The sequence below is a fragment of the Lissotriton vulgaris genome, chromosome 12 (genome assembly GCF_964263255.1).
Source record: "Lissotriton vulgaris chromosome 12, aLisVul1.2, whole genome shotgun sequence".
In the NCBI taxonomy this organism is placed as follows: Eukaryota; Metazoa; Chordata; class Amphibia; order Caudata; family Salamandridae; genus Lissotriton; species Lissotriton vulgaris.
Genome location: NC_141700.1, coordinates 143,132,211 through 143,156,439, shown reverse-complemented (window position 1 = coordinate 143,156,439; position 24,229 = coordinate 143,132,211). Strand labels below are relative to the sequence as shown.

The 24,229-nt window shown below is 45.3% G+C and overlaps 1 protein-coding gene across 2 annotated transcripts in view; it reads right to left on the bottom strand.

Moving 5' to 3' along the window:
• The window catches only part of LOC147673695 (sodium/potassium-transporting ATPase subunit alpha-2), a 393,987-nt gene that overhangs the window by 251,202 nt on the left and 118,556 nt on the right, over window positions 1–24,229 (bottom strand). The window contains exon 1 of one of the 2 annotated variants that reach the window (XM_086947614.1): window positions 22,861–23,014. The exons of the other annotated variant lie outside the window; for it this stretch is intronic. Coding sequence (XP_086803740.1) covers window positions 22,861–22,872 — 12 coding nt within the window. The 5' untranslated portion in view covers window positions 22,873–23,014. Of the gene's footprint in view, window positions 1–22,860; window positions 23,015–24,229 lie in introns of those variants that run through there. 2 annotated transcript variants of the gene reach the window in all.

Sequence of the window (24,229 nt, the reverse complement as noted above, 5' to 3'; positions counted from 1 at the left end):
TAATAATTGTGAAAAAGCTGTTAATGATGTGCAAACATTACGCATGTGTTATTCTTTCATTATTTCTACGGAATTGCATTTATATCACTGAGAAATAGACAATAGACAATAAACTTAAAGGGACCAACTAGGAAAGGGTTCTACAAGGCCACTCATGCACAAGTCCCTTGACTTCAGGAAAGTTTTTCTTGATCAATATTTATAACCATAGATTATTAAAACAGTACCCTCTATATCACACCCTTCTTCTTTATTGCTGTTTTTCCACTTAAGGTTACAACAACAATAAAAACATATAGGTCCCTTCTTTCTGAGAACCAGGCTTTTCCAGTGCTTAGTTTGTGAGAGAATGAAGGCCGGTCCCAGGTGCTTTGCTCGGAATCACACAGCCAATGATGCTAAATGCTAGCGGCGCCATGTATAGCCTTGAATCCACCTCATGCCTCTTTAACTCACCGCCAGACACTCCCTGCCTCTTTATCTTACTCTTGCAGGTTCCTGCTTTCTCCCTCTGTGGTGGTTTTTCAGCCTTTCTATTCCTCTTCCTTTCCCCTTTGGGTTTTGGTCCCTCTCTGTCAATGTCTGTTGAGGAAAATGAAGTACTGGTTTCAACAAGAGAAGAGTGCCGGCGGGTGGGGGTTAGGGGGGCGGGATTAGTACTTGGGAATTGCAGAACCACTGGCTCAAATTAAGCACTGGCCCCTGCTCTTTTTCACCACCCACCTTGTGAACCCAGCAGTTTTATCCTAAACAGGCCTCTCGAACAGAGGAAATGTAAGGTATGTTTACCATCCGGCTGAATCAAAAATACATGGAGGGCTATTTCGTCACTGTGACAAGAAGAGACAGCAGGGCACAATTTTATGAAATCAGAATGACTGCAAAAACAAGCACTAGGAAAGGAAATAGATTTGACTGGCCATGGTCGGACATGCCAGATTCATATAGTGGCAGAGGACTGGAATAGTGGTTCTATTGGGTGCATTAAATGTTATTAGTAGCCCAGCAGTTTGATGTGGCTGCCAGGGACGCAAATTGAGTGTTCCTCCTATAGAAATGACTAGATGAACAACCCACGACATCTCAAGAAAATAAACTGGCCGTAAAGTTAACCTGTGTCTTGTAGAGAAAGAAAAATAACAAAAAAGACTGGCTTTTCTGCATAAAATGCATGTTTGGGATGAAGAACTGAGTGTGATCAAAAGTGTGTAGATTCAGAGCAAATTAATAGAATTAATAGATTATATAGAACACAACAATGTGGCTTCACCAAACCTTAAAAACGTAGGGGCATATTACCAACGAGTAGCGATATTTATCGCTAACTAGGCTTACAACGATTTTTTTATCGCTAAGCATCACCGGAAATTATCGCTGAGATAACGTGCTATTAGCAACGTTTATCTCCAAAGTGATAAATTTTCCAGCGATAGCATGAATATCGCTGAGAATACAGCGATATTCATGCATTAGCGATGAAATGCTCTTAGCCATGTTATCCACCTCCCATTGGATAACATGGCTAAGAACTGGTCTGGGCAGGCGTTAGTTTATAGAGATATTCGTGCTTAGCGCGAATATTTCAATCGCTACGCCTGCCTTGCTAATAGGCGATAGCGATGTTAGCGACTGCTTCCAGTCGCTAACAGGTGGGGTATGCCCACTTTGCATGTCATTAGCGATAAATATCGCTGACATGCAAAGCGGGCACCCAAACCGCTCGCTATCATCTAAAAGCTGTTGCTAACTGCTGTTAGCGACAGCTTGCTAATAGAGCGATAGAATTATCGCTGCCCTTGATAATATGCCCCGTAGTCTTATTGGTAGAGTTGAAATGGAACTGTCAGATATAGCCTCTCTAATTAATAATAAACAAGGCCTCGAAAAGGATGCCCTCTTTCTTCAACACCACCAGAATGTTGCAATGATCTTATATCAGTGCCTGGTGGGCAAACTATCCCAAACATTGCAACAGCTACAGGTTGTTTGAGTGGCATCACACAGGCTACGCCCGGCCATAGCCTACCAACTGCAAGGAAAGAGCAAGTCTCACAAAGTGGGACAAAGATTCTCATAGTGGAGTAGTAATGGAACTGGAACTGAAATAGAAAACATTTTGAGGTAGGCTTTTTTGGAAGAAAGAAAAGGCCACCTCCGTTGGCTTACATTTCAGCTCGAGTAAGTGATGTAAGAGGGATCAAAATGAGAGGATACATGTGTGCTGGAGGCTTGCAGAATCATATGAACACCCACAACATTAGATCATAAATATTTTCCATGCATTTTCCACCCTGATGTCACACAGAACTATTACTGCGAAAGGTGGACTAAGGGCTTTGTTTAAAGTTTGGTGGAATAGGGGCCTTGCTGTAAATCAGCAGTGTCCCCACCCAACCAAACTTGAATCCCAACCTCTCAATTTAAATTTGAGGGAACCACAGTCGGTACATAGGCGGGGCATCCGTCCTCTCTGCCAGCATGAATCTTTGACCTAATGCCCCACTCGCCAAAGGACCAACAGGTGAAAGTAACATTCATCCCGCTCTACTAAGAGAGGGCAACTGTCTTGCTTTTCCCAAGTGGGACTGCCAGGCAAGGCTTCCCTGTGTACGGGGAAATACACAACAGCTCCCTCATGCAGGAAGAGAGCGTGACAGCTTTCCGCGTGATATGGCCATTGTGTGTGCTTTTGAAAGAAACAAACTGCCACTTTGTAAATATGTATTATTTACTTGTGCGCCCTAATTATGCCCCGTTTAATTTTTGGGTCGAGCCTAGTCAGCGCATGCACTGCTCTGCCAGGCATGCTGTATTGGAGTATGGACTTGAAGCCCCACCCATTCTCCGCCCATATTTGTCATTGGCTTGTGTCATTGTCCTTTGTAAATGCTAGCTTCTGATTTGTTAATAGGCTTGTTAGTCCCTCCTTAGTACCGCCTGGTTTTCATTTGTAACCTCCCATGAGGACTGGCTCTTTTACTTCAGTTGTTACACAGTATGTCTGTAAGCACTATTTTCTTCAGCACGCCATAAGCGCTTTCACTTTCCAACCAGCCCGGGACCATGGCGGCCACTTCCTTGAAATTAAATACGTCTTGCATTTACAAGAGTTTGAGCTATTGGCATTGTAAGTGACAATGCCTTTTATTTATGTGTTAGCTAGCAAAACAGATAAATAAAAGGCACTGTCATTCACAATGCCAATAGCTTAAACTCTCGCAAATGTGAGACCTATTGCATTGCAAATGCTTGTTATAATTATGGTTGTATATGTTACTTGTTAATATGTCAATTTTAATCACGAATACCGTATGTAACTTACTTTATTCTTTTGTAAAGTGCTCTGACACCTTTGGGAAATGTTTGCGCTATATAAAATCGCATTAAATAAATAAAACTTTAGGGAGAGAGCGCATCAAACAAACCTTCAGTGCTTTCAATGGAGCCGCCAGAGCCATTCCTTCACTGAAGACACACCTATCCCTGCCAGGATCTCTAAATATGGTAGGCAGAGGCATAACCAGGGCTTTAAGTGGGCCGGGTCTCCAGGGGTCTGAGCACTGGCAGTTTTTTTAAAAGGGGCTTCGAAACGGGTCTCTATCGGGCTCTGTTTTGTGCGCTGGTTTTTTCCCGGACTGCAGTGACAGCAGTGAGCTGTCACTCCAGTCCGAAAAAAAGAGCCAGGGCGCATAACAGCCCGATAGAGACCCGTTTAGCGACAGAAGGCACATCGATGTGCGCTGCTCACGCTGCTCACTTCTCACTAGTAGAGTAGTTACGGCCTGACGGTGACGTCATGCCAGGTGAGGGTTGTGGGGGAAGGGAAGTCCTTTTAAAGAGTCATTTTCTTTCTCGATTTCCCCTCTCTTTCTGAAACACAAGAGCAGGAACATTGTGGTAGGTTCACCAGGGCTTTAATTAGAAGCGTTTTCAATATTATATGTAACGAGCCATAGTTGCAGCTTATTTATCTCATGCAACTAATAACAATTGACAAAGCCAAACGTCCTTACTTGTTGTAGGTACGATGTTACTTGTTGTATCACATACCTGGATGCAATGGCAGAAACAGCTAAATATAAGTCGGGCGGCACACTATGCTAAACACAGATTTTTAGCATAAGTGTTTTAAAGCCACGCCCCTAATTACACTGCCACGCCCCTTTGAGAGACCCCCCAGTTTTTTAATCCCACTTAAAGCCCTGGGCATAACAATAGCCCCGCAGTGTGGGGGCAGGCTGCAGGGGACCCCGCTGGGACTGTACAGGGGAGGCGGTACCATGGCCAGAGAGCTCCTGCCTGGGTGGGGGGATTCCTTGTACTTTACAGGGCGGGGCCTCCTAAATATTTTGTTATGCCACTGTTGGTGGGCAGTACTCCGCGAGTGGGGTCACAGCCTTTACTAAACTAGCCGGCCAAAGGGCCATCTGTCAGAATTTAAATGTTTGCCTAAGTGTGCTACAAGGGTCGAATGGAGCATTGAACACCCCCACAGATAGCAGAAATATAAGGAAAAGGGTTCTGCAAAAAGAAAATGTGTTTCCATGTGTTACCAAAACATGGTTAAAAAGTGTAAAATGCATTGGGCCCTTAAACTGGTTAACTATAGTGAAGATGAGAGCCGCGGGGCGGGGTGTTAGGGGATATGGACATTTTTGCAAATACTCTAAGTGAAAACAGTGGAAATATTTGTGAGGCTGGCCATTGCTGACCTGAAAGCACTTCTGGTACCACCAGGCTGAGCTATGGAATTTCTTTTTTTAAATTTTTTATTTCAAAGTATTTTATTGAAAATAAATTTACAGTATAGTACAATCCAGATGAAAAATTAAGACTCTGAAATATATGGCACCGTGTTAGTGGAAACCTATACCAGCCTCCCTCATCAGCTTTCATATCATGTTCGCAGTAATTAAGTATGTCCATGGTAGGCGCCCTGTGTGCTACAGAGAGAAAAGGCTGAGGTGTCCTTTCCCGCCATTAAAATTACTGCGCCGTGCGAGCACTCCAATCTAGGTAACCCTATCCCTGACATCTGCTTTGAAGTTCCTTTGTCCACCCCTGATTCCTTTATCGGTTCACCTGTGGAGGGAGAGAGCCACCGCCCTGTAAGAATGAGCAGGCGCCCACTACACCTAGGGGAGGGGCAACCCTAGTCACGCCATCGCCCAGAGCCACGCCTGGCACAGGAAGTGCAAGCATTGGGGAGCATGTTGTGTCACCATCAAGAACCTTGAGGCCCATTTAAGCTGACGCCCCAGAGATTTTGACATCTTTGTCCCTTCTCGTCCCACCTGGAGCAGATCAACAAGAAGCCATCTCCTCATCAAGTTTCAAAACCCCTGTCTCCTGGAACTGTTTACTATCATTGTTGCTTTACATATATGGGGTGCCACCTTAGCCAATAGCTGAATACCAATTTGGTGAGATAGGATGTCAGTGGTTATGGCAATCAATAATCAGAGCTCTAGATGCCCCTTTGCTTAAGGCCCTCATTCAATGTCGTCTCGAACATAATTTAGATTTTTCTGCCGAACATGTGGCAGGGCTGGCTAATGCAATTGCTGATGCTTTGTCTCGATCTAAGTTGGCAGAGTTCAGAAAGCGGTGGCCGCACGCAGATGAAGTGTTGTCGGATTTTCCAGGGCAGTTATGGAGGCTTAGTGCCCCATAGCCATAGTGTTGATCGCAGCGTCTTTTTAAACCACGACTAAAGGTATGTACAAGGCGGTATGGCGGGCTAATGATTTATCCTTTGGCGCATCCAATGCAGAGGAAAGACTCACCCCACAGCGAGTACTGTCTTTGCTGGACAGACAGAAAGATGGGGGTAAATCGTTATCACGAGTCCTAAGGCAGTTCTCAGCATTCGCCTTTGTCGCAGGATTAGCAGGAACAAGCGATCCTACCAATGGTGTCAGGGTGTGAAAGGCCTTTAGAGGGTGGGAGCACATGGTCCTGCAGTGAAAGAGGGCAGGAGACCTCTTGATGCAGCTTGGCTGGCACAGATAGTGGGTGCACCGCATCTGATTTGCCCGTCTCAGTATGAAGTCAAGTTGTTCAATCTCACATACTCACATGCTTTCTTTGGGGCCTTCCAGAATTCTGAGTTGGTGGCTTCCTCCAAAACAGATACAATCATAGAGAGGGACACTCTTCACCTGAGGTTCAGAAGGTCAAAGACAGATCAGCTTGGGAGAGAGGCTTGGGTGGGACTCCACGCCGCACTGGGTACCCCTTTCTGCCTAATGGCCTTGGCACAGGATTTCCTGCAATCGCACCCCAGGTGCAGATGCACAAGGTTGTTGGTGCACCGCAATGGCATACCAATGACCTGTTATGAGTTTACTCGGGCGTGCAGGCAGTTTTTGGCCCTTTTGGGCAAGGAGTCGTCTCAGTTTAGCTCGCATTTATTTCAATTGGTGCCACCACCCCCGTGGCAGGGCTGGGCTTACCGGCACAGGCCGTTAAAAGGGTGAGCAGATGACGGTCAGCATGTTTTCAGCGATACGTGTGGCCCCATTTGGTCTAACAGGATTGGTGGCCAAGGTCCACTAGCAATATATAACCCCAGCAATTCTCTCTTTTCACAGTTGATGGGCGTGGCCTGGTACACGTGTGTTGGTGTGGACATTCCTTTATTTGCAGAGCAGCGCAACAATGTCATGGATCCTGCCTTGAGGGGGCCCAGCTGGATGCAGGATTCACGCATCACGGGCGGGTCTTGGAGGGCTTGAACTGCAGGACCTCTTTGGTCACCTCCTGCAGACCTTGGAGGGGGGTTGCTTACCCACACCAGTCATCCCGGTCATTCATGCAGGGGGAATGATATGGTCCCATTGGGTAGGCGGGGAGTGAGAGGAGCCTTGTTCTCCATCATGTCAAGGATAAGGAATCATTTCCAGGCAACTTCCATATAATGATCTGAGGTGATTCCGCGGTCAGTCTGGGCTGCGGAGCAGCGGTTAAGGCTATGAATGAGTCGGTGAAAAAACGGAACCATTCGGTACAAAGGACTTTGGCAGGTTCCACTATGGGCACGGTCTGACACAATTTGCTCCAGTTAAGCAGATCAGAGCTGTTCCACCACAATGGTGTTCATTTGTCCATCAAGGGCCAAGAGCTTTTTAGCCAGGCTATTCTGGGAGCTATCGCAGAACTCAGCAAGCGTCTTGCGGGGGAGGGGGCAGCACCAGAAAGCTCCTCACACTGTGGCAGGTCCCTGGCAGATAATAAAGGGGGATACACTAGCATTTATGGTCCCAATGATCTTCCTGGTAAGGCTTTGTTGAGGGGTGCAGGGTCTGTGCAGGAGTTACCCGGGTGGAACCAGGGGTCTGTCCTGCACAATGCGCACAGCGTATTGCTCGACAATGTGGGCTGGACATGTCTGTGGAGAAGTGTGGCTCACTGGTTAGAAGCGGCAGACCCTGAAGCAGAGGTCAGGCCCGGGACCAGGGTTCAATTCCCGACGCGGCAGGGTCTTGGGATCAATGTCCGCGGACTCGATAATTCTCCCCTCGGTGCCTATTCTAATCATGGGCCCCACTCTGCAACTCTGGGCAATAGCTTGCTTAATTTCCGCAATGGCCTAAACAGCGCCGGGATGCCTGGCTTCACCTTGGGGGTGCCCAGGAGGGGGAATCTCACAGGGAAAGCCAGGAAGGGTTCCACAGCGGTATACAGCGCCATGATGCCCAGAGATGGGGCGGCAGTGTGCTTTACAAGTATACACACATTTACATTTACATTTTTACATTTACATTTACATTTACATTTCTACAAATGTGAAATATGGTGTTGAAATTGACTCTCCATCTGCCTTATTGCTGTTGATACATATAAAAGACTGTTTGCTAGAAGAATGCAAGAATACCGCTCTCTCTCTTACTCAACTTGGTTCTTGAGTATCTTTATGTGTTGCTGTGAATAAAAAGGTTACACCGTGGGCAACCACAAAAATGTCTCTATTCTCTTTTTCTTGAGCATTACAGCAGAGGGAGGGGTAATCATTTAGGGGGCGAGTGGCACATTGTGCGTGCACAATAGGCGACTTTACCTTCTCTACAAGCAAATCGTGTTGAAATGGCTGTCTTAGCCTGGGGAAGAGACATAGACCTTTACTTACTTATTTTCCTTGGCATTGTGGATTCTTTGAACCTAAAAAGAGGGCAAATTTCAATGCTATTTTCATATCAACAACGGAAATTGAACATATAGCTGTCAGGGATGCCAACTTTGGAATTTGGGAATCAGGATGGAGTCTTGGCGTGGGCTCAACATCGTGTGATCCTGGTCAAATCACGTAATCTCCCCGGGCCTTAAAAAAAAGAAAAATGCATGTGTCCTTATGTAATGTAACTAGGTAACTGGTGAACTGGCGCTAATGTACGGTGCCCCACTAGCTTTGGGTAAACTTTGCGCTATATCGAACTGCAAAACAAAAAAAAGCATAGAGGGCCACACTTTTATAATTCTCCTGCAGAGTAAAACAGAGCTACAAAAATACCCATATCTGATATACAGACAAACCTGAGAAATGTCAGGAGTTTCTTACAGTATGTGCAATGTGCGAGAACCGTGCTAAGTGAACGAATCTGACAATTCGCAGTTAGTGGACCTAGAGACATCTTTAGCTGGCTTGCAAAGTCATGTTTTAGCAATAAAAAAAATAATAAAAATACATGCATATATGCCTGGGAGGTCTGGTTAGCAGTCGTCATCCATTTGCATGTTCATGTGTCATCCACATTTTGCTTCTGCTCACGACAGCATTAATCATGGGGCAGTGCGCATGCCCACTCTATCCATTGGCTATCTAGCACTGAGGGGTAGCATTTTGCCTGATCAAATGTACCAAGCTGCCTGAGTAGGAGTGCTATTCGATGCCAGGGCTGGTGGGTAAAGTCCTTGGGCTACTCCTTCGTTTTTATATATTTTTACATGCTTTCCAAATGTTACTTGCAATACTGCTTACGTTTGACACAATTTGCATGCATGCCAAGGCCAGGCCTTACCTTTGCCAATGCTTGTTATCTTCTTTGGTAGATAACATATTTCACAGAATTTTGTTGTAATGCTCTTGCATATACCACAGGAAAGTAGGGAAAAGGAGAATGAAGTATGCAGTGAAGCTCTCAAAGGCACAAGTCAAAGAAGGAGGGTCCATGTCTGCGCGTGGGTGCCATCTTGGAAACGGACGAATAGGCTTTGGTTGTCTCGTTCTCTCAAACCTTCAACAAAATATTACTAAAGGCAGTGACGTCTTGCCCAATACTAAAATGATAGCTCTTTTTTTTTATTGGGTTTGAGGGTCTCTAGCGAGAGTCCCTCAGCCCAACCGTCCAGATATACAAATATTATTTAACCTGAATTTTTTTTAAACTACTGTACAGATTTACAGCAAATCATCTAGCTTCCTCCCAAATTTGGTGTAATTCCATTCAGCAGTTTTTGCATTTGCGTTGCATAAAGAAGTCTATGGAAAATGCATGGGGATTTTGCATTTTGGGACCCCCTATTTCCCAGCCTCCACTTAACGGATCACCTCTGAAACTTTCCAAGCAGAAACTCGGGTAAAAAAGACCACTTTTAAAAAAGAGTTTCATGGAGATTCATCAAACTGCGCCAAAGTTATTAGCAGTGCAAAAAATGCATTTCCTATGGAAGCACAATCCTAACTATAACTACCCAGTGGCGACTGCCACTGGGATATATATGCCGTAAAAGACTCCCACTAAAACAACATATGGATTCAGAGTACCTAGCAGACAGTTCCAGCCAGTCACGGTTGTGTGATGGAACAACGCATGCCTGACTCACGCGGTCTTAACCACGACCGAGTCTTTACCACGCATGCCTTTACCATGAATGACTTTACCACGCAATTTCATGGTAAAGACGTGATTGGTAAAGGGACATGTGTGGTAATAATCCCACTCCTGCCCCTCTGCCCTGAACCCTAAAATTCGCCCTGCTACAGTGTATTCTATCTGATCCAGCCCTATAAACTACTGCGACCCCTATCCTTCTCCTTAAAACCCGACCCCCTAGCCCCAAAAAACTACTCTGACCCCATCCCTCCTCCCTGAGCCTAAAACCAGCCCCCACCCCCTAAAACTGACCACCACCCCTCCCCTGCCCCAGTTAAACTGCCCCCTTGGCCTGACAACTGACCCTTTCCTGCCCCCTGCCCTGATCCCTAATACTCCCGACCCCCCCACAGCCCTGCAAACTGCCTGACCCCCATCCTGAAACATACCCCCAACCCATACAAACTACCCCCTACCTCTTCCTGCTCCCGCCAGCCAGCCAGCAACTAGACCGTGCATATGCCTTAACCATGCATATACTTAGTTAAGGCAAGCGCGGTTACGCTTGGGTTTCGGAACACGCGTGGCTGAGGCAGCGGCGTTCCGACTGTTTCCACCCCAGTCACTCCTCGACCTGTTCTCTCTATTACATTTAGTTCTCTTTTCGCTTGCTTGTACCTCTGTTATATAAATATCCATGCCTATCATACTGTCATCAAACTAATGGACTATTTTTTTGGTCTATAAGCAAGACCTATTGCTTACAACTCTCTAATTTCTCTAATTTATACAACTCTCAAACTCAACCTTAGAAGTAGTTCTCTCTTAGCTCCATACTACTGGTTGTTTGGTGTATTATTTATTATGCCTTCTATGAAGCGCCGGCATTGCTATTCGGAGGGGCAGGGGCGGCCTTAGGCATGTGCAAGCTGTGCACCTGCACAGGGCCACCAAACCCCAGGGGCCACCACGCCAATATATATATACTTAATATAATAATCCTCTGAGGATGGATACATATTTGCGTGGCGGCCCCTGGCAGGGATATGGCGGCTTCCGGCTCTGTTTCACTTCCAAACACCCTGACCCCCCCTCTTCACTGACCTCCGCGCCTGCATTCCTTCGGAGGCCCCCTACCTACGCTCCGGGGGCCCCCTACCTACGCTCCTTGCCCACGGCCGCCATGAGCCTAGAGCCGCCCCTGGGAGGGGCTATTTTACATCTTTTAAGTACACTGAATTATCACACTTTGAATTATGTTCCTCGCAGATGTATTTACCAGAAAAAACAATAGTTTTTTGTATTTTTTTTTCAGTGCGGTAGATTTTTTGAATGTCTTAGTCAGGAGTGAACATGCAGGCTATTCCTGTTGTCTCCCCTTGAGTACTCTGCTCCTTCACTAACATCTACTGATGTCACAGTGTCACCATCAGGTATTTGTGCATATTGATATGTTCATTTGTAATCTGCATAACCACTGCTCACATATTTTTTTGATTATTTCTCGTAATGTTTTTCATGTTGTGTTATATTTAGATCTAGTAAAGTGGATGAATTACACGTTCTTGATTAATTTAACTTCCATCTTAACATTATCATGGACAGGACTAGGTGCCCTGCGCCATGTTGCAAATAAACATTGCATTTTTTGCTTGCTGTACATAACACTTTTTCTGTTTCAGGCACCAGAGCCACTGTGTGCTCCTTTAGAAATGTTATTGTTTTGCTAATAGTTTGTAGGTAGTAAGGTAGCAATTAACTAATTTGGACAGTGATTTCAGCACCTGTGCAGTATGCCAAACTGATGAGGGGAATACTCCTTCATGAGTCAAAATGGCGGAAGAAGCTGGCACTGTATTATCCTTGAGAAGGAAGCCCACACCAAGTATTGAGAGAACACTGGCTTTTGAAATGGTTCTTACTCTGTGGGAACCTGTAGAATGAATCTCTTGCATGAAATGTTATGTTTTAAATGTGTGAAGCTTATTAGTTAATCAAATCACTTGCCCCGTCCACCTTTGCAGACGGGCGGCCTCTCCCTCTTCTTGAGACCAATGCTCTGTACTTTACTGCTCATGGAAGGACTCTCAAGAGCAAGCACATTTTATTAATTTGATTTATTTATTTATAAAGTTTTATATAGCGCGATCTTGATCCCGAAGGATAACAGAGCGCTTTACAATTTGGGCCTAGAAATGTCGATATAATAACACATTTACTTTTAAGACCCGGGTGACGTCAGCACTACAAAACGGACATCTGAATCACATGATTTTTCATATAGCTCACGACGGAATCATGCCCATAGCTCGTTGTACCTTTCACATTGGAACCCCAATCCGGAGTACTACGACAGTGAGGGCTTCATTCACTGGCTCGTTCTCATTGGAACATTAATTTGGTTCTTTTTTTATGCTTTATTTGCTGACCTTCTGCTTCTGATCTTCCCCGACCTTCCCACAACCTTAGTTTAGCATTAGGGAAGTTCCTTTATGAAAACTAACAGCCACATTCAACAAGGAAAAATCGTCTTGCAAATGGCCAGATTCTGGGAATCTGGCCCTTTGCGAGCGCTATTTTTGCATTTGGGATTCATCATCCCAAATGCAAAAATCGGAATTCTAGAAATCGCTAGATTGCGAATAATTGCATTTAAGGAATATCAATTTGAGATTTTGAGATTCCTTAAATGCAATTCATGAACAATTTTAAAATTGCGAATTTGCAATCTGGTGCCGTTATTTACCGCGAAGTCTAACAAGTCTAACTTGTATGTTACACACACACATGTCCTTTGGGCATGTGTGTGCGCAACATCAGTGTACATTACCATTTCAGGGGTTCTACAGGGTGTCCTTTGGACACCCTGGCACCCTTGAAATCGCTTCCTTATTTGCGATTCGCTATTTGCTAATCGCAAATAAGGAATGACTCCCCATTCATTCCTATAGGCCTTAGGCCCATAGGAATGAATGGGACAGTCATTCCTTATTTGCGATTCGCAATTAGCGAATCGCAAATAAGGAAGCAGTAGAAATCGCAAAAAATATTGCAATTTCTACATGCATCCCGTTTTGCGAGTCTTTAATAGCGATTCCTTAAAAATCGCTATTAAGGACTCGCAAAACAGGACTTTGATGAATCTGGGGGTTAGACTTTTCTTTTATTTGCATTTGTTGCCTTTAATAACGCAATATTCGCATTACTAATTGAATCGCTTGGATTATAGTCATGTAGGCTGTATTCTGTTCAATTTCAGTTTATTTTTCATTGACTTGATTTGTGATTTTAAGTTTACAAATTTGGTAATAAAACCAGTAGGGTTTGCAAGCTCATTCCTCTCTGTCTTTATTGTCGGGTAAAATCTGCTTCACTGTTGTTGAATTTGGGATTTCAGTCTCAGTTCTGAGAAAAGGGTCCATCAGTACAACCACTTTACTTCTACATGCCCATTGGATAATGTCAACCAAACTCTAACCACAAACACGCTCTATCAAGTAGGCCTAAAGTCTTATTCTCCTCTAATAATAATATAACATATTCATTTCATATGGCCTGATTAATATGCAGAAGAGACCCCAGCTGAACGTCCTTGGACTGTTTTGAATGAAGGAAATTACAAAGTGTGTGTTGCATGATGGTACCAAGGTTTTCTTGGCTGCCTCCCACTTACACTCCACCCCTCTCCTCCGCTCAGTATTCCCCCTCCAAACCTCGTTTGAATTCCCAAAGTGGGCATCAACCGGTTCCCTGGCAACCTTTGTAGATGCAGAGTGGGTCCAATGTATTTGGCATACTCATTAGATTAAAACAAACTCCCTTCACAGAATTAACCCTCACCACACCTACATGTCTGTGGGCATGCCACAGCAGGTCACACACCCCATTAAAAACAATTTGATTCATAAATGGTTAATAATAGTTTGTGCTCAATTTGTGCCTGGTATTCAAGAGTACCAGTGTCTTTAAATGTCTGTAAAAATGGCATATGAAGCCAGTGTTTAATTAATAGATCTTGTAGAGGGCTAAATCAGGCCTATTTGGAGCTGCCTCGAACCGTCAAAAACTCACACCCGCAACACTACAGGAGGAAATAGATAGCCAAAGGGTAAAGCAGAGTTCTCTTGCCTCTCTTTAAAACACCGCGTGTTGACATATCAGAAATGAACATAGGACAATAGCCAACACAACATAATATGACGGGTTTAATTCGAATCCAGGAAAAAACCAAAACACTGGTTTACTTTCTAGCCCCAAATCCCCTTCAGATGTCTGCAGTGCAAAACTGATATGATCATCTCTACAGGGTTTTTATCTTCAAGAAGAGAGGGTGTTATCACTCACCAAAGATGCAATTAATAAAGGCTACTACGTCTGTTTTGATGGTAAGGGCGGGGAAAGCGAGCAGTGCCAAGTTACCTACACCTAAGTCTTTACGGGAAAGGATAAGGCATTATGGCCATTTAGGGGTTTTTTAATGGACTATACGTGTGAATCATTTTTATTGGTTGCCTTGTATATCTGGCCCTGTAATAAGTGTACAACAGCCGATAAAAATAAGAACACGCGACCCACAAACGTGTGAAAATCAGTGTGCGACAGAACCCTTGGAGAGTGTGGCGATTGACATTATGGGTCCTGTTGGTGAAAGCAGTGTGTATATAATTGCCATGATGGATTTATCTTGAAGATGGCTGATTATGCATATTGTTGAAAAGGTGGACACTGAAGTGGGTGAGGGTACTGATATAGAGAAGTGGCAACAGCTGTATGGATTGAAATTTGGAACATGAAGAGAGTTTTCTGAATTCACAAAGCTATAGTAATCCTGAAATTAATCAGGGAGTTTGGAAGCGGGGGGAGTAGAGAAGGGAAAAAATTGGTGCGACTCCCAAAGCGGGTGGAAGACTACCACTGTGTTGGGAAAGTACACTAGATGTTCCTCTGGATTTATTTTAGTGCGTGTGGAAGAGTAATCTTTTAAGCAAAATCTGTATAGCAAAGTGTTCCTAGCACTTCTTATTTCTCCGTCGTTTATTAATTATTGCTGTAAATTGTTATTGTTACATTTTATTTTAGCCTTCGAGGGAAGAGGATCTCTAGCGTTCTGGGAAATGTTAGGTTTAAGAGTTATTGTATTATTTCTCGTCAGTAGTTAATGTTAAGTCCCGGCCTCCTTATGCACATAAGTGTGCTCCACATTCAGAAAATTCTATGTTTGGCATATAACTATAGAAGGTTAGAATGAGAGGCAGTTGGATGCTGCTAGAGACCTGCGCTTAATTTGAGCTGGTGTTTCCGGTACTTGGCACCGGAACTTAATTGTCAGTACCGGCTTCAGTGACTGTCCACCACATGATGGCGCTGTCTGAGATGTGCACAACAACTGTGTTTATTAAGTCAAATGGCATTGAAAATGAATAATACCAGCCTCTCACGCCATTATTATAGCTTTGTGTGGCCTGAAATAGTCTGAATTGTCACACTTGTAGGAGTGCAAAGGTTAGGTGTTATGTTGGTACTGTCATTTGCAGCACTGGCAGGGTATGGGTGGTACAGGCTGCAGTGGCCTTCCGCGAAGGACTCTGGCACTTCACTTTTCACAAATTAAGCACTGCTGGAGACTGAGGTGATGCTAATAAGCACTTTGATGAGACACTGCCTCGTGTAGTTCTTGGAGGAGCGAGGACAACGCTACAGATCTGAAGTTGCTTACCAATAATTGATTCAAATAGCCTGACTCTGCACATATCCTGATCCAAGAAGCAAGTCCGACTGTAACCTCACTCTATGCCGCCAAGATACCAAGGACCAAGTGCATAGTTTACTATTTCCTCACACAATACAACCAAAGTTGCTGTACTGCATTGCGTGAAAGTGAGAGAGCGGGAAAGTGCCCTATGTACATATGCCATATGTACAAAGATATGTCATCTGCACACGTGTTTTGCTGACTAGAACCACACACACATTTCCACACCATCGTGCAGGGGTATGTGTATGATGTCTAGCACAGGCTGTGCATTGAAAGGATACCCATCTACTACAAAATAACACGATAAGACATAGTTTACAACATTTCCAACGTTGTATGTGTGCTGTAGTGTGACGCGCATGCAAAGTTAGAAAAGCCTGAGGTAAAGAAACTTCTCACCAACTTTACGCCTGACTGAAGGAGGTGTAAATTTGTGTCAATAGGTTATGTCTACAAATGTTTGTAGATGGGGTGTTGTATCAGAAACCATGGGTGGTTGCATGCGAGTTACCTTGAGACACCCCCTTGATGCAAAATAGAGCTAAGAAGAACTACTTTCAACCACACAACAACTTTTGTCCTGGAAAGTAAATCCCAAATTAACTCTTTTCTCCCATTGCCTTCGCTTTGAGACTTTGCATTGGTGCAAAATGTTGCTACATTGGGGCCCAAGAATCAGTTCTGTGCCATCATCTGACAATCTCATGCACTCAGTCTTGTTTGCTCCCATTGAAACACTTCAACTGACACACCTGATGTCAATTTTTCATAATAACAGAAAAACCCAGGGTTGAAAGCACTGTGATCTAGTGACTGGGATCGACGTGGCAGCCCTACAAATGGCCTGACTCCTGCGCAAGCCCATACACAGACCGTTATAAGATAGTGGCTGAGTACCTGTTTGGCGGTGCTACTCCGGCTTTGCGCCCGTCACAGCACGGCTACAGATATGCATGATCCGCCAGCCCGATTACGTGTGAATCTAGTGTCTGGTGGGATTTTCTTTGTGCAGTTCCCTTGGTGGTGCCCGAAAACGGGCAAAGCAATGGGAATGCAAATGAAGTTCCAGAACCGAATGGACTGTAAAGTCCATGCCCTGCTGGAACTTGGGGTGCACGCAAACAGGGGGGCACGTATTGTTCCCCTCCTGAATGCATCCCCATGACGGCAGGGTGGTCCTGTAGGGTCACTTTTCTTTCCCCACCGCCATCCTTTTCCCGCCATGAAAAGGCTGGCGGTTCCCCCTTGCAAATTGAATACCACTGCCTGCTGCCCCACCACCAGGCTACACAGTGGTGGCGGTCCAAATGGCTGCCTTGGAATAGGGAAGCCACAGGAGTGCCACCACGAGTCTGGTAGCCAAAGACCACCAGACTCGTAATCTGCCCCTCCATTTTTTGCTGTGCTGCAACAGTTTGCATCACCACGGCTTGAACTACAGCCCGGTGAGAACCCATAGGGTGCAAGCATCCACCGCCATGCAATGAGTGTACAGGGCCCATTTGGTGAATGGCCAAACTCATGGCTGATGTACCGCTTGAGATACATATACCGTCAGAGCAGGGCCAGACTGGCTGTAGGGGCACTGGGTGTTTCCCCGGTGGGCCACTAGGGTGGCGGACGGTTTTGGGCCCCTGGGGGCCGTTTTTTTGTTATTGGGGCCGGCAATATCTGCACTCTGTAACAAAATCGGCCGGAAGCAGCCCTAGCAAACTGCTTGGGGGGGCCCTCCTTTACCGGGGGGGGGCCTGCCAAGCAGTTTGCCAGTGCTGGTTTTGGTTCCCTGTCCGGCCCTGGTTAAGAGTGAGAGTGTGTGGGACTATGAAAACTTGACAGACACAGCACACATAATTGAATGACAGAAGTGAAGGTGCCACAGAGCTTAGAGCGGCCTATTTTCAATGTCCTTCTGAAGGCCATGGAGTTTGTTTTAAAAGGTATATAGGTTAAGGATCTTGTTCCTAAACAGCAAATCCGTACCTGTCTTTCAAGATTTCTTGAGGTAAATTCTAACGCATAATCTGCATACTAGCCAGATGACATCTTTTAGGGTCACTTAGACAGAGACCTACCAAGATGGAAGCTTAAAAGCACCAGGTGACGGAAAGAGAAGAAAGATTCATAGCAACAAACTATTTTGCTGAACCGAAGCGATCAATGAAAATAGTGTTTTGCGCATGTGCAAACTCGTAAAAACTAATCCCAGAATTCTCATAACAGAACATATTTGACAACTTTATTCTTTGCAGGTGCCCATCAAGTCCCTTGGAAGTGCTAAAGAAAGGCACAAGGGCGAGGCTGGTACAAGTTAACAGATGCAATGAGATGACTGGCACTGGTTAATGAGACTATCATTTCTTCAAGATTAAATATTAATGTTCAGTGAATGAGCTTTCTTCAATAGAGCACACTGACAAAAGAATTACTGCCTGGGTGAGTTTACTGCACCAGCTGGTGATGGTAAAGGAGTCAGGCATTGCTGAAGTCCCTCAACCCAATGAGCTTCAAGAGGAAAGGGAATAGGCCTAGATACTCAGGGGCACATTCAGATGGGGGTGCGAACATCTTATCGTAAAAAGGGACAGCCCGCCATAAGACCAGGGGTCCCGTGGGAGCCAATAGGATGCGCCCGCCACAGTGGCGGGCGCATCCCGCATATTTAACTTTGCGGCGGGCGGTGCTGAAAGCACTGTCCACCGCAATGCTAAAAATGCACGTCATGCAATTCAATGCACAACGTGACAGGTACCGCGCGGTGCCTGCCACGTTGTACATTGAAATGTAGGGGGGTATCATAGGTACCCCCCCATGTGCAATCCCAACCCCTAGAGGACCTGCGGGCCCGCAACGGGCCCCCGAAAGAGATTCCTGCATGCCTTTCCGTGGCAGCGTTGCATGTGTCCACCCCATCATAATATGGATGCCATTGTCTAACAGACACCGCCACCATATTAAACTCTTTTCCACCCGGTCAACTATTTGACCGGACGGAAAAACGGTGGCCGGGGAAATATGGCATATGGCAGGGGGAAATGGGTGGCGGGGAGAAATGGGTGGCGGGCGGCGAAGGATGTTGGGCGAATGGCCACCGCCATGCGGGTGTTGGTGATCCGCCCGACATCCTAATGACCCCCTCAGTGTGCCACCCTCTAAAATGCCCTCCCGCCTCTCCTGTGGCTGGTGCCAGAGCAAAAGAAGCTCACAAGGGCCCTGGCACTCAACCCGTTCTGCTCTACCAACTAAATCCAATGATCTCTTGCTGTTCACTATTAGATGGGTCGAAGGGCAAAAACGAGCTTGCAGTGGTAAGGGCGCTATAAAAATGCTGCCAAAAAATTGCAAAAAACAAAACAAAACAGCTAAATATATTAACAGGGTGCTTGTGAAGATGACTGCATGCAGAGCCCTGGACGCCGTGCAGTGCTTAATTTGTAAAAACAATAAGTGCCAGGGCCCTCTTCAGGAGGCCATTGCAGCCTACACCACCCATTGCCCCTGCCAGTGCGGCCAATGACAGTACAAAACCACCTACTAACCATCACACTGCTGCAAGTGTGACAATTCAGACTATTCCAGGCCCCCAAAGCTATAATATTAGCATGGGCCGCAGGTATAAGTAATTTTTAACGTATATTGAATTAGTAAACAACTGTTGTTGTGCTCACTCTAAATCAGTCAAACAGCGCCACTGTGTGGTAGACTGACATAAGTGCCGGTGCTGCCAATGAAGTGCCGGTGCCGAACATCGGAAACCACAGGCTCAAATTAAGTACTCCACAACTGGTGTAGGTTATCGTACTGACCAAAAGTGAGAGTCAAACCGGCCAGACTGCAAAGCCCATCTGAAGTGCTCACTGTGATGATAGTTTTGTGAGAAAGCAGCCAAGTACCATTTTGCTGCCACATCCTGGAAGAGACGCCATATTTGCGGCTTGTAGAAGCACTCTAACGCCACCTGCTGGGACTGAGCTACAGGGGCACTCAGTCATTTCTTATCTTGCCTTGTCCAAAAAAACACGAGCTTATCAAACGGGAACAGAGATTATTTAAGCACCACATTATAAAAATGTAATGTGACTTATTTTAAACTTCCCTAACACAAATATTTGGCCATTTGATTTTCATATTTCATCAGAACCTTAAATCATCAAGTGGTATTACAAAACATTAATTTAACAAAAGTAACGCGAAAGACCTTTGGGCATCCATCAACAGAATGCGATAAGTATCGCAGAACGCGCTTAGCAAATTTTTCTGTATCGCTGTGTATCGCTGGTTTACAGTGCCGGGTTAGTGGGGTATCGTCAACGCTTTTTACTGAGGCGATGTAAATCCAGCTATAGCGGTGATTAGCGTGAGGAATCCAGCGATATTGAGAGTGCGCTAATGCGAAGCTTGATAATAGGCAAGCGTGGACCTGACCTGGCAATCCACCTGCCATTATAAGTATGGCTAAGTACATTTTAAACCAGGCGTTACATACCTGCGATAACCGTGGTTAGTGCGGTTTATTTTATCGCTTCACGGGTTTACTCGAGGCTTGTAAATATCGCGAAGCCATGTCAGCGAGGATTTCCATGGAGTAATGGAAAGGAACGCCTACTTTGCATGCCACTAGCAATATTTATCACTGACCTGCAAAGTGGAGGAAAAATGGCTGCTAAGTCAAGGAAACACGCGCTAAAGCATTTTTGAATGTCCTTGTAAATAATGCGATAATTAAATCACCGCTTTTTCGGCGCTATGTGCTGAAAAAGCGTCGATATCTCTCTTGTTAATATGCCCCCTTGTTTTTCTAACGCACCTACTAACTTTTCTTGCTACAAAGAACTATTTGCAGACTGCACGTCATGGGTTTCAATTCTAAAGGGACAAATTTGCCAATCATTCTTCAGATGTCTTGGCTCAGATTAGTAACAGATTTGGCGCTACAAGAAAGAGCAGAAACTTCAGGTTAGTAGCTATTCAGCACCATATCACATATTGATTCTCATTTTTTGTAATAGTCACTGGTGTTCTTTGGCAGTGTTCATTGATTCTTCTGTATAGATAAAATAGGAATATTGATGTTGCACTTGAAGTACAACACCTGTGTTTCCAAAAGGTGGCAAACAGCAGCACTTTTTCACAATAAGTAAACATTCATCATAGATAGTATAAGGAATGAACATTAACAATGAGTTCTGCTGCACTGACTTTTTAACAAAACAGGAGTAAAATAGCACACGCTTGGCGAATACAATACTGTGGTAAATAGCTTGCAGGCTTAATACATGTATTATTAGGTCTTGCCTAACAGACAAAGCAAACTGTTTGAGAAAGGACCTATTGTCAGCGCACAGTGGGCTTAGATCCCACCCATTTCTTACCATTGGTTGACTCTACTGTCACTCCCATCTACCTACTTGCTTCTTATTTGTTAGCTTGTGTGGTCTTTCCTTCCTCTTTTTATGTTGTACTTCTCCTGGTGCATGGCCCCATAACTTGTGTCCTACCACTGCTTACTTTTCAGGGCACTACTTTTTTCTTTTCGATTAAGCATTTCATGAGAGTGAATGTGTTTTCCAGCTGTCTCCCTTGTGTACATTGCCCCGGCTTTACTGCACTCTATGTTGATCTCTCACAAGCACGTGCTTCCTCATCTCCATTTTTTGCTCGCTATCGTGTACCTAGGTTCTAGGTTGCCTTTTCGCCCTTGTGCTTCTCCGCACCAGTTCTAGACTACTCGCTCTGTCGCCGGTGTGTCTCACTTCACCCCGCGTTCTACAGTGCTTTTCTCTGACATCCATGTTGCTTCCCCCAACCCAATCCACAGTTCTGCCTTCTCCTCCCACTACAAAAAATAACTTTCATTTTACCTTTTTTTTTTATTGAATTTGGATTGATAAGAAAAATGAAAAAAAGTGTTCTCCCTATTATTTAAGAATGCACATGCGGCCAAGTGCGTGATAGTTTTTTTTTCCCTTTTCTACTTTTTAGCCATGCTGCACTGCAACGGTAATGCAGTGCAGCATCACTTAACCATTGGTAAAGCCAATAGATCCCCAAACTGAGACCTACAGGCCATGCCAATGCTTGTTGTTTTGCTGCTTGAAAATAGCACTGACTGCTGCAAAACGAATGGCGGAAAACAGCTCAGTCTTCCAATGTGTAGTAAATATGGTGAAAAAAGGCAGGTTCCCAAGACTTTGTGAAGAATAACTGACCATGTTTGCCTCTCATAACAGCAGTGGGGTTCTTCCAAAAAATCACAACTCGAACTTAATGCCCCGAAAAGCAGATCAGCATCACAATGGCCAAGCCAAAAGGCTAAAATGTGCTTGTTGGAAAATGTTCAGATAGTTTATCTAAATTTACCTAAGTCTGGGGAAACCCTGCTTTATGATCATATTGTGATTTTTGTCATTCTCTTTGAATGTCTGAAGATTAATGGAAGACACAAGGAACAATTTCCATAGCTATAAAGTCGCTGAAGATTGGATGGACACACATTCGAATCCTGGCGAGTCCATTTCAGCCTTCCCTCCTTCTGAGGCTGATAAAGTAAGCTCAATCCGCCTGGACGGTGGCAGCACGTTATTTACAGCGCTTACAAATGCCAAAAGTGTGCTACGAAGCACTATACAAAAACTATTTATTGTCAGCTAAAATAAATAGAGCTAGTGTTGTCTTGGGACGTGATATCGAACGCTGATGCCTCCTGTGAGCAGGTTCTATCTTGATAAACAGGCAGCAAAACACAGGAATGTTAGAAAAAAATGTGCTTTTACATTGAAAACAAACATCTGAATATCTTCGAATTACCCGTAGTTGTTCTGCAATAACAAAGCCCCACACCGGGCTTGCACTCTCTCTCTCTCTCTCACACACACGTATGTCAAGCCTGTAATCTGTACCTTTGCACACTGTTCTGCGGGAGGTGCATTAGCCCCCACACTATCCTATTGGTTAAACTCAACGAGGCGGTGGTCAGGCAAGAAATCACAACTCATTGACGAAGTTATAGATATTTTTCGAGCTTAACCATCTATATACCTTGGCCTTGCTCAATACCAACTTTAGAGAAAACATGTATTCGGCCCCGGCAGGATGACAGGCTGAGTCGGCCCGACCTCGATTTGAACCTGCGACCGAGCGGTGCCACAGAAATCGAAGAGCTCTCCAGGTCATTCGGACAGACGGCGGCCAGTCTTTGCTATTTCCGGGAGTGTCATCATTTTCAATAACAAAATCAGAATCGCGTTTTAACAGTTAGAAGAAATGCCATGAAACACTCACACACACGGTACTCACCGATTTCCCCATCCTTATAGAGTTAGAGGGCGCCGACCCGCAGGAATCGGACTCTGGGGGAGGGGGCAGCGAACCCCTTAACAAGCAAATTCAAATCTGGGGGGCTCTTCTGAGAAGAGACCCTCTTTCCCGGTCGCCTTCTCGGGAAAGAGTCACTTGTTGAAACCGGAGCCTGTTTGGAAGCAGCCTCCACCCTCCCTCCCTCCCTCGCCCGGCGCGCCCCCTCCTCCACGCTGACACCATGTGTGCCCTTTGTGTCACTTGAAAAACTGCTGGACACAGCCGCAGCTTGTCTCTCCGCGCCCCCCTTAAAGGCCCCCACTTTACTGCCGTCTATGAGGACACTTCGCTGCCACGCCCTTTTAATCACGAATCATCTTTGTTTTCTCTACACCCCACAAACCCCCCTCTCTATTTATCCTTACACTTATTCCCCTTCATCCCCCCTCCCCAATCTCGCCAATTACATTTCCCCCGTCACTCCTCCTAAATATTTATGTTTTTAGGCTCTCCTTTTTTCCATCGGTTTATCACGGTTCCTTTCGCCTTTTATCTTTCCCCCTCTTCTCCGTTTCAACTATTTCTCCCCCAACTCCCTCCTTCCTCGCTCCTTCCACCTCTGTCATTTGTTTCTCTGCTTTAAGCTCTATGTTTTCGCCTCTCGCTCTCTCTCTCTCCCACTCTCTCTCTCTCTCCCTCTCTCTCTCTCGCTATTCCTCTCTCTCTTTCTCTCTATCCCTCTCTCTCTTCTCCTCACCCTCTCTCTCTCTCTATCCCTCTCTCTCTTCTCCTCTCTCCCTCTCACTCTCTCTCTTCCCTTCTCTCTCTCTCTCTCTCTCTCTATTCCCTGCTCTCTTCCTCTCTCTCTATCCCTCTCTCTTCTCCTCTCTCTCCCTCTCACTCTCTCTCTTCCCCTCTCTCTCTCTCTCTCTCTCCCACTCTCTCTTCCTCTCTCTCTCTCTCTCTCTATTCCTCTCCCTCTCTCTTCCTCTCTATCCCTCTCTCTTCTCCTCTCTCTCTCTTCCTCTCTCTCTCGCTATTCCCCTCTCTCTTCCTCTCTATCCCTCTCTCTCTTCTCCTCCCTCTCTCTCTCTCTCTATCCCTCTCTCTCTCCCTCTCACTCTCTCTCGTCCTCTCTCTCTATTCCTCTCTCTCTTCCTCTCTCTCTATCCCTCTCTCTTCTCCTCTCTCTCTCCCTCTCACTCTCTCTCTTCCACTCTCTCTATCTCCCTCTCTATTCCTCTTTCTCTATCCCTCTCTCTCCTCTCCACTCTCTCTCTCTATCCCTCTCTTTCTTCCCCTCTCTCTCTCTATTCCTCTCCCTCTCACCCTTTCTCCCTCTCTATTCCTCTCTCTCTCCCTCTTTCTC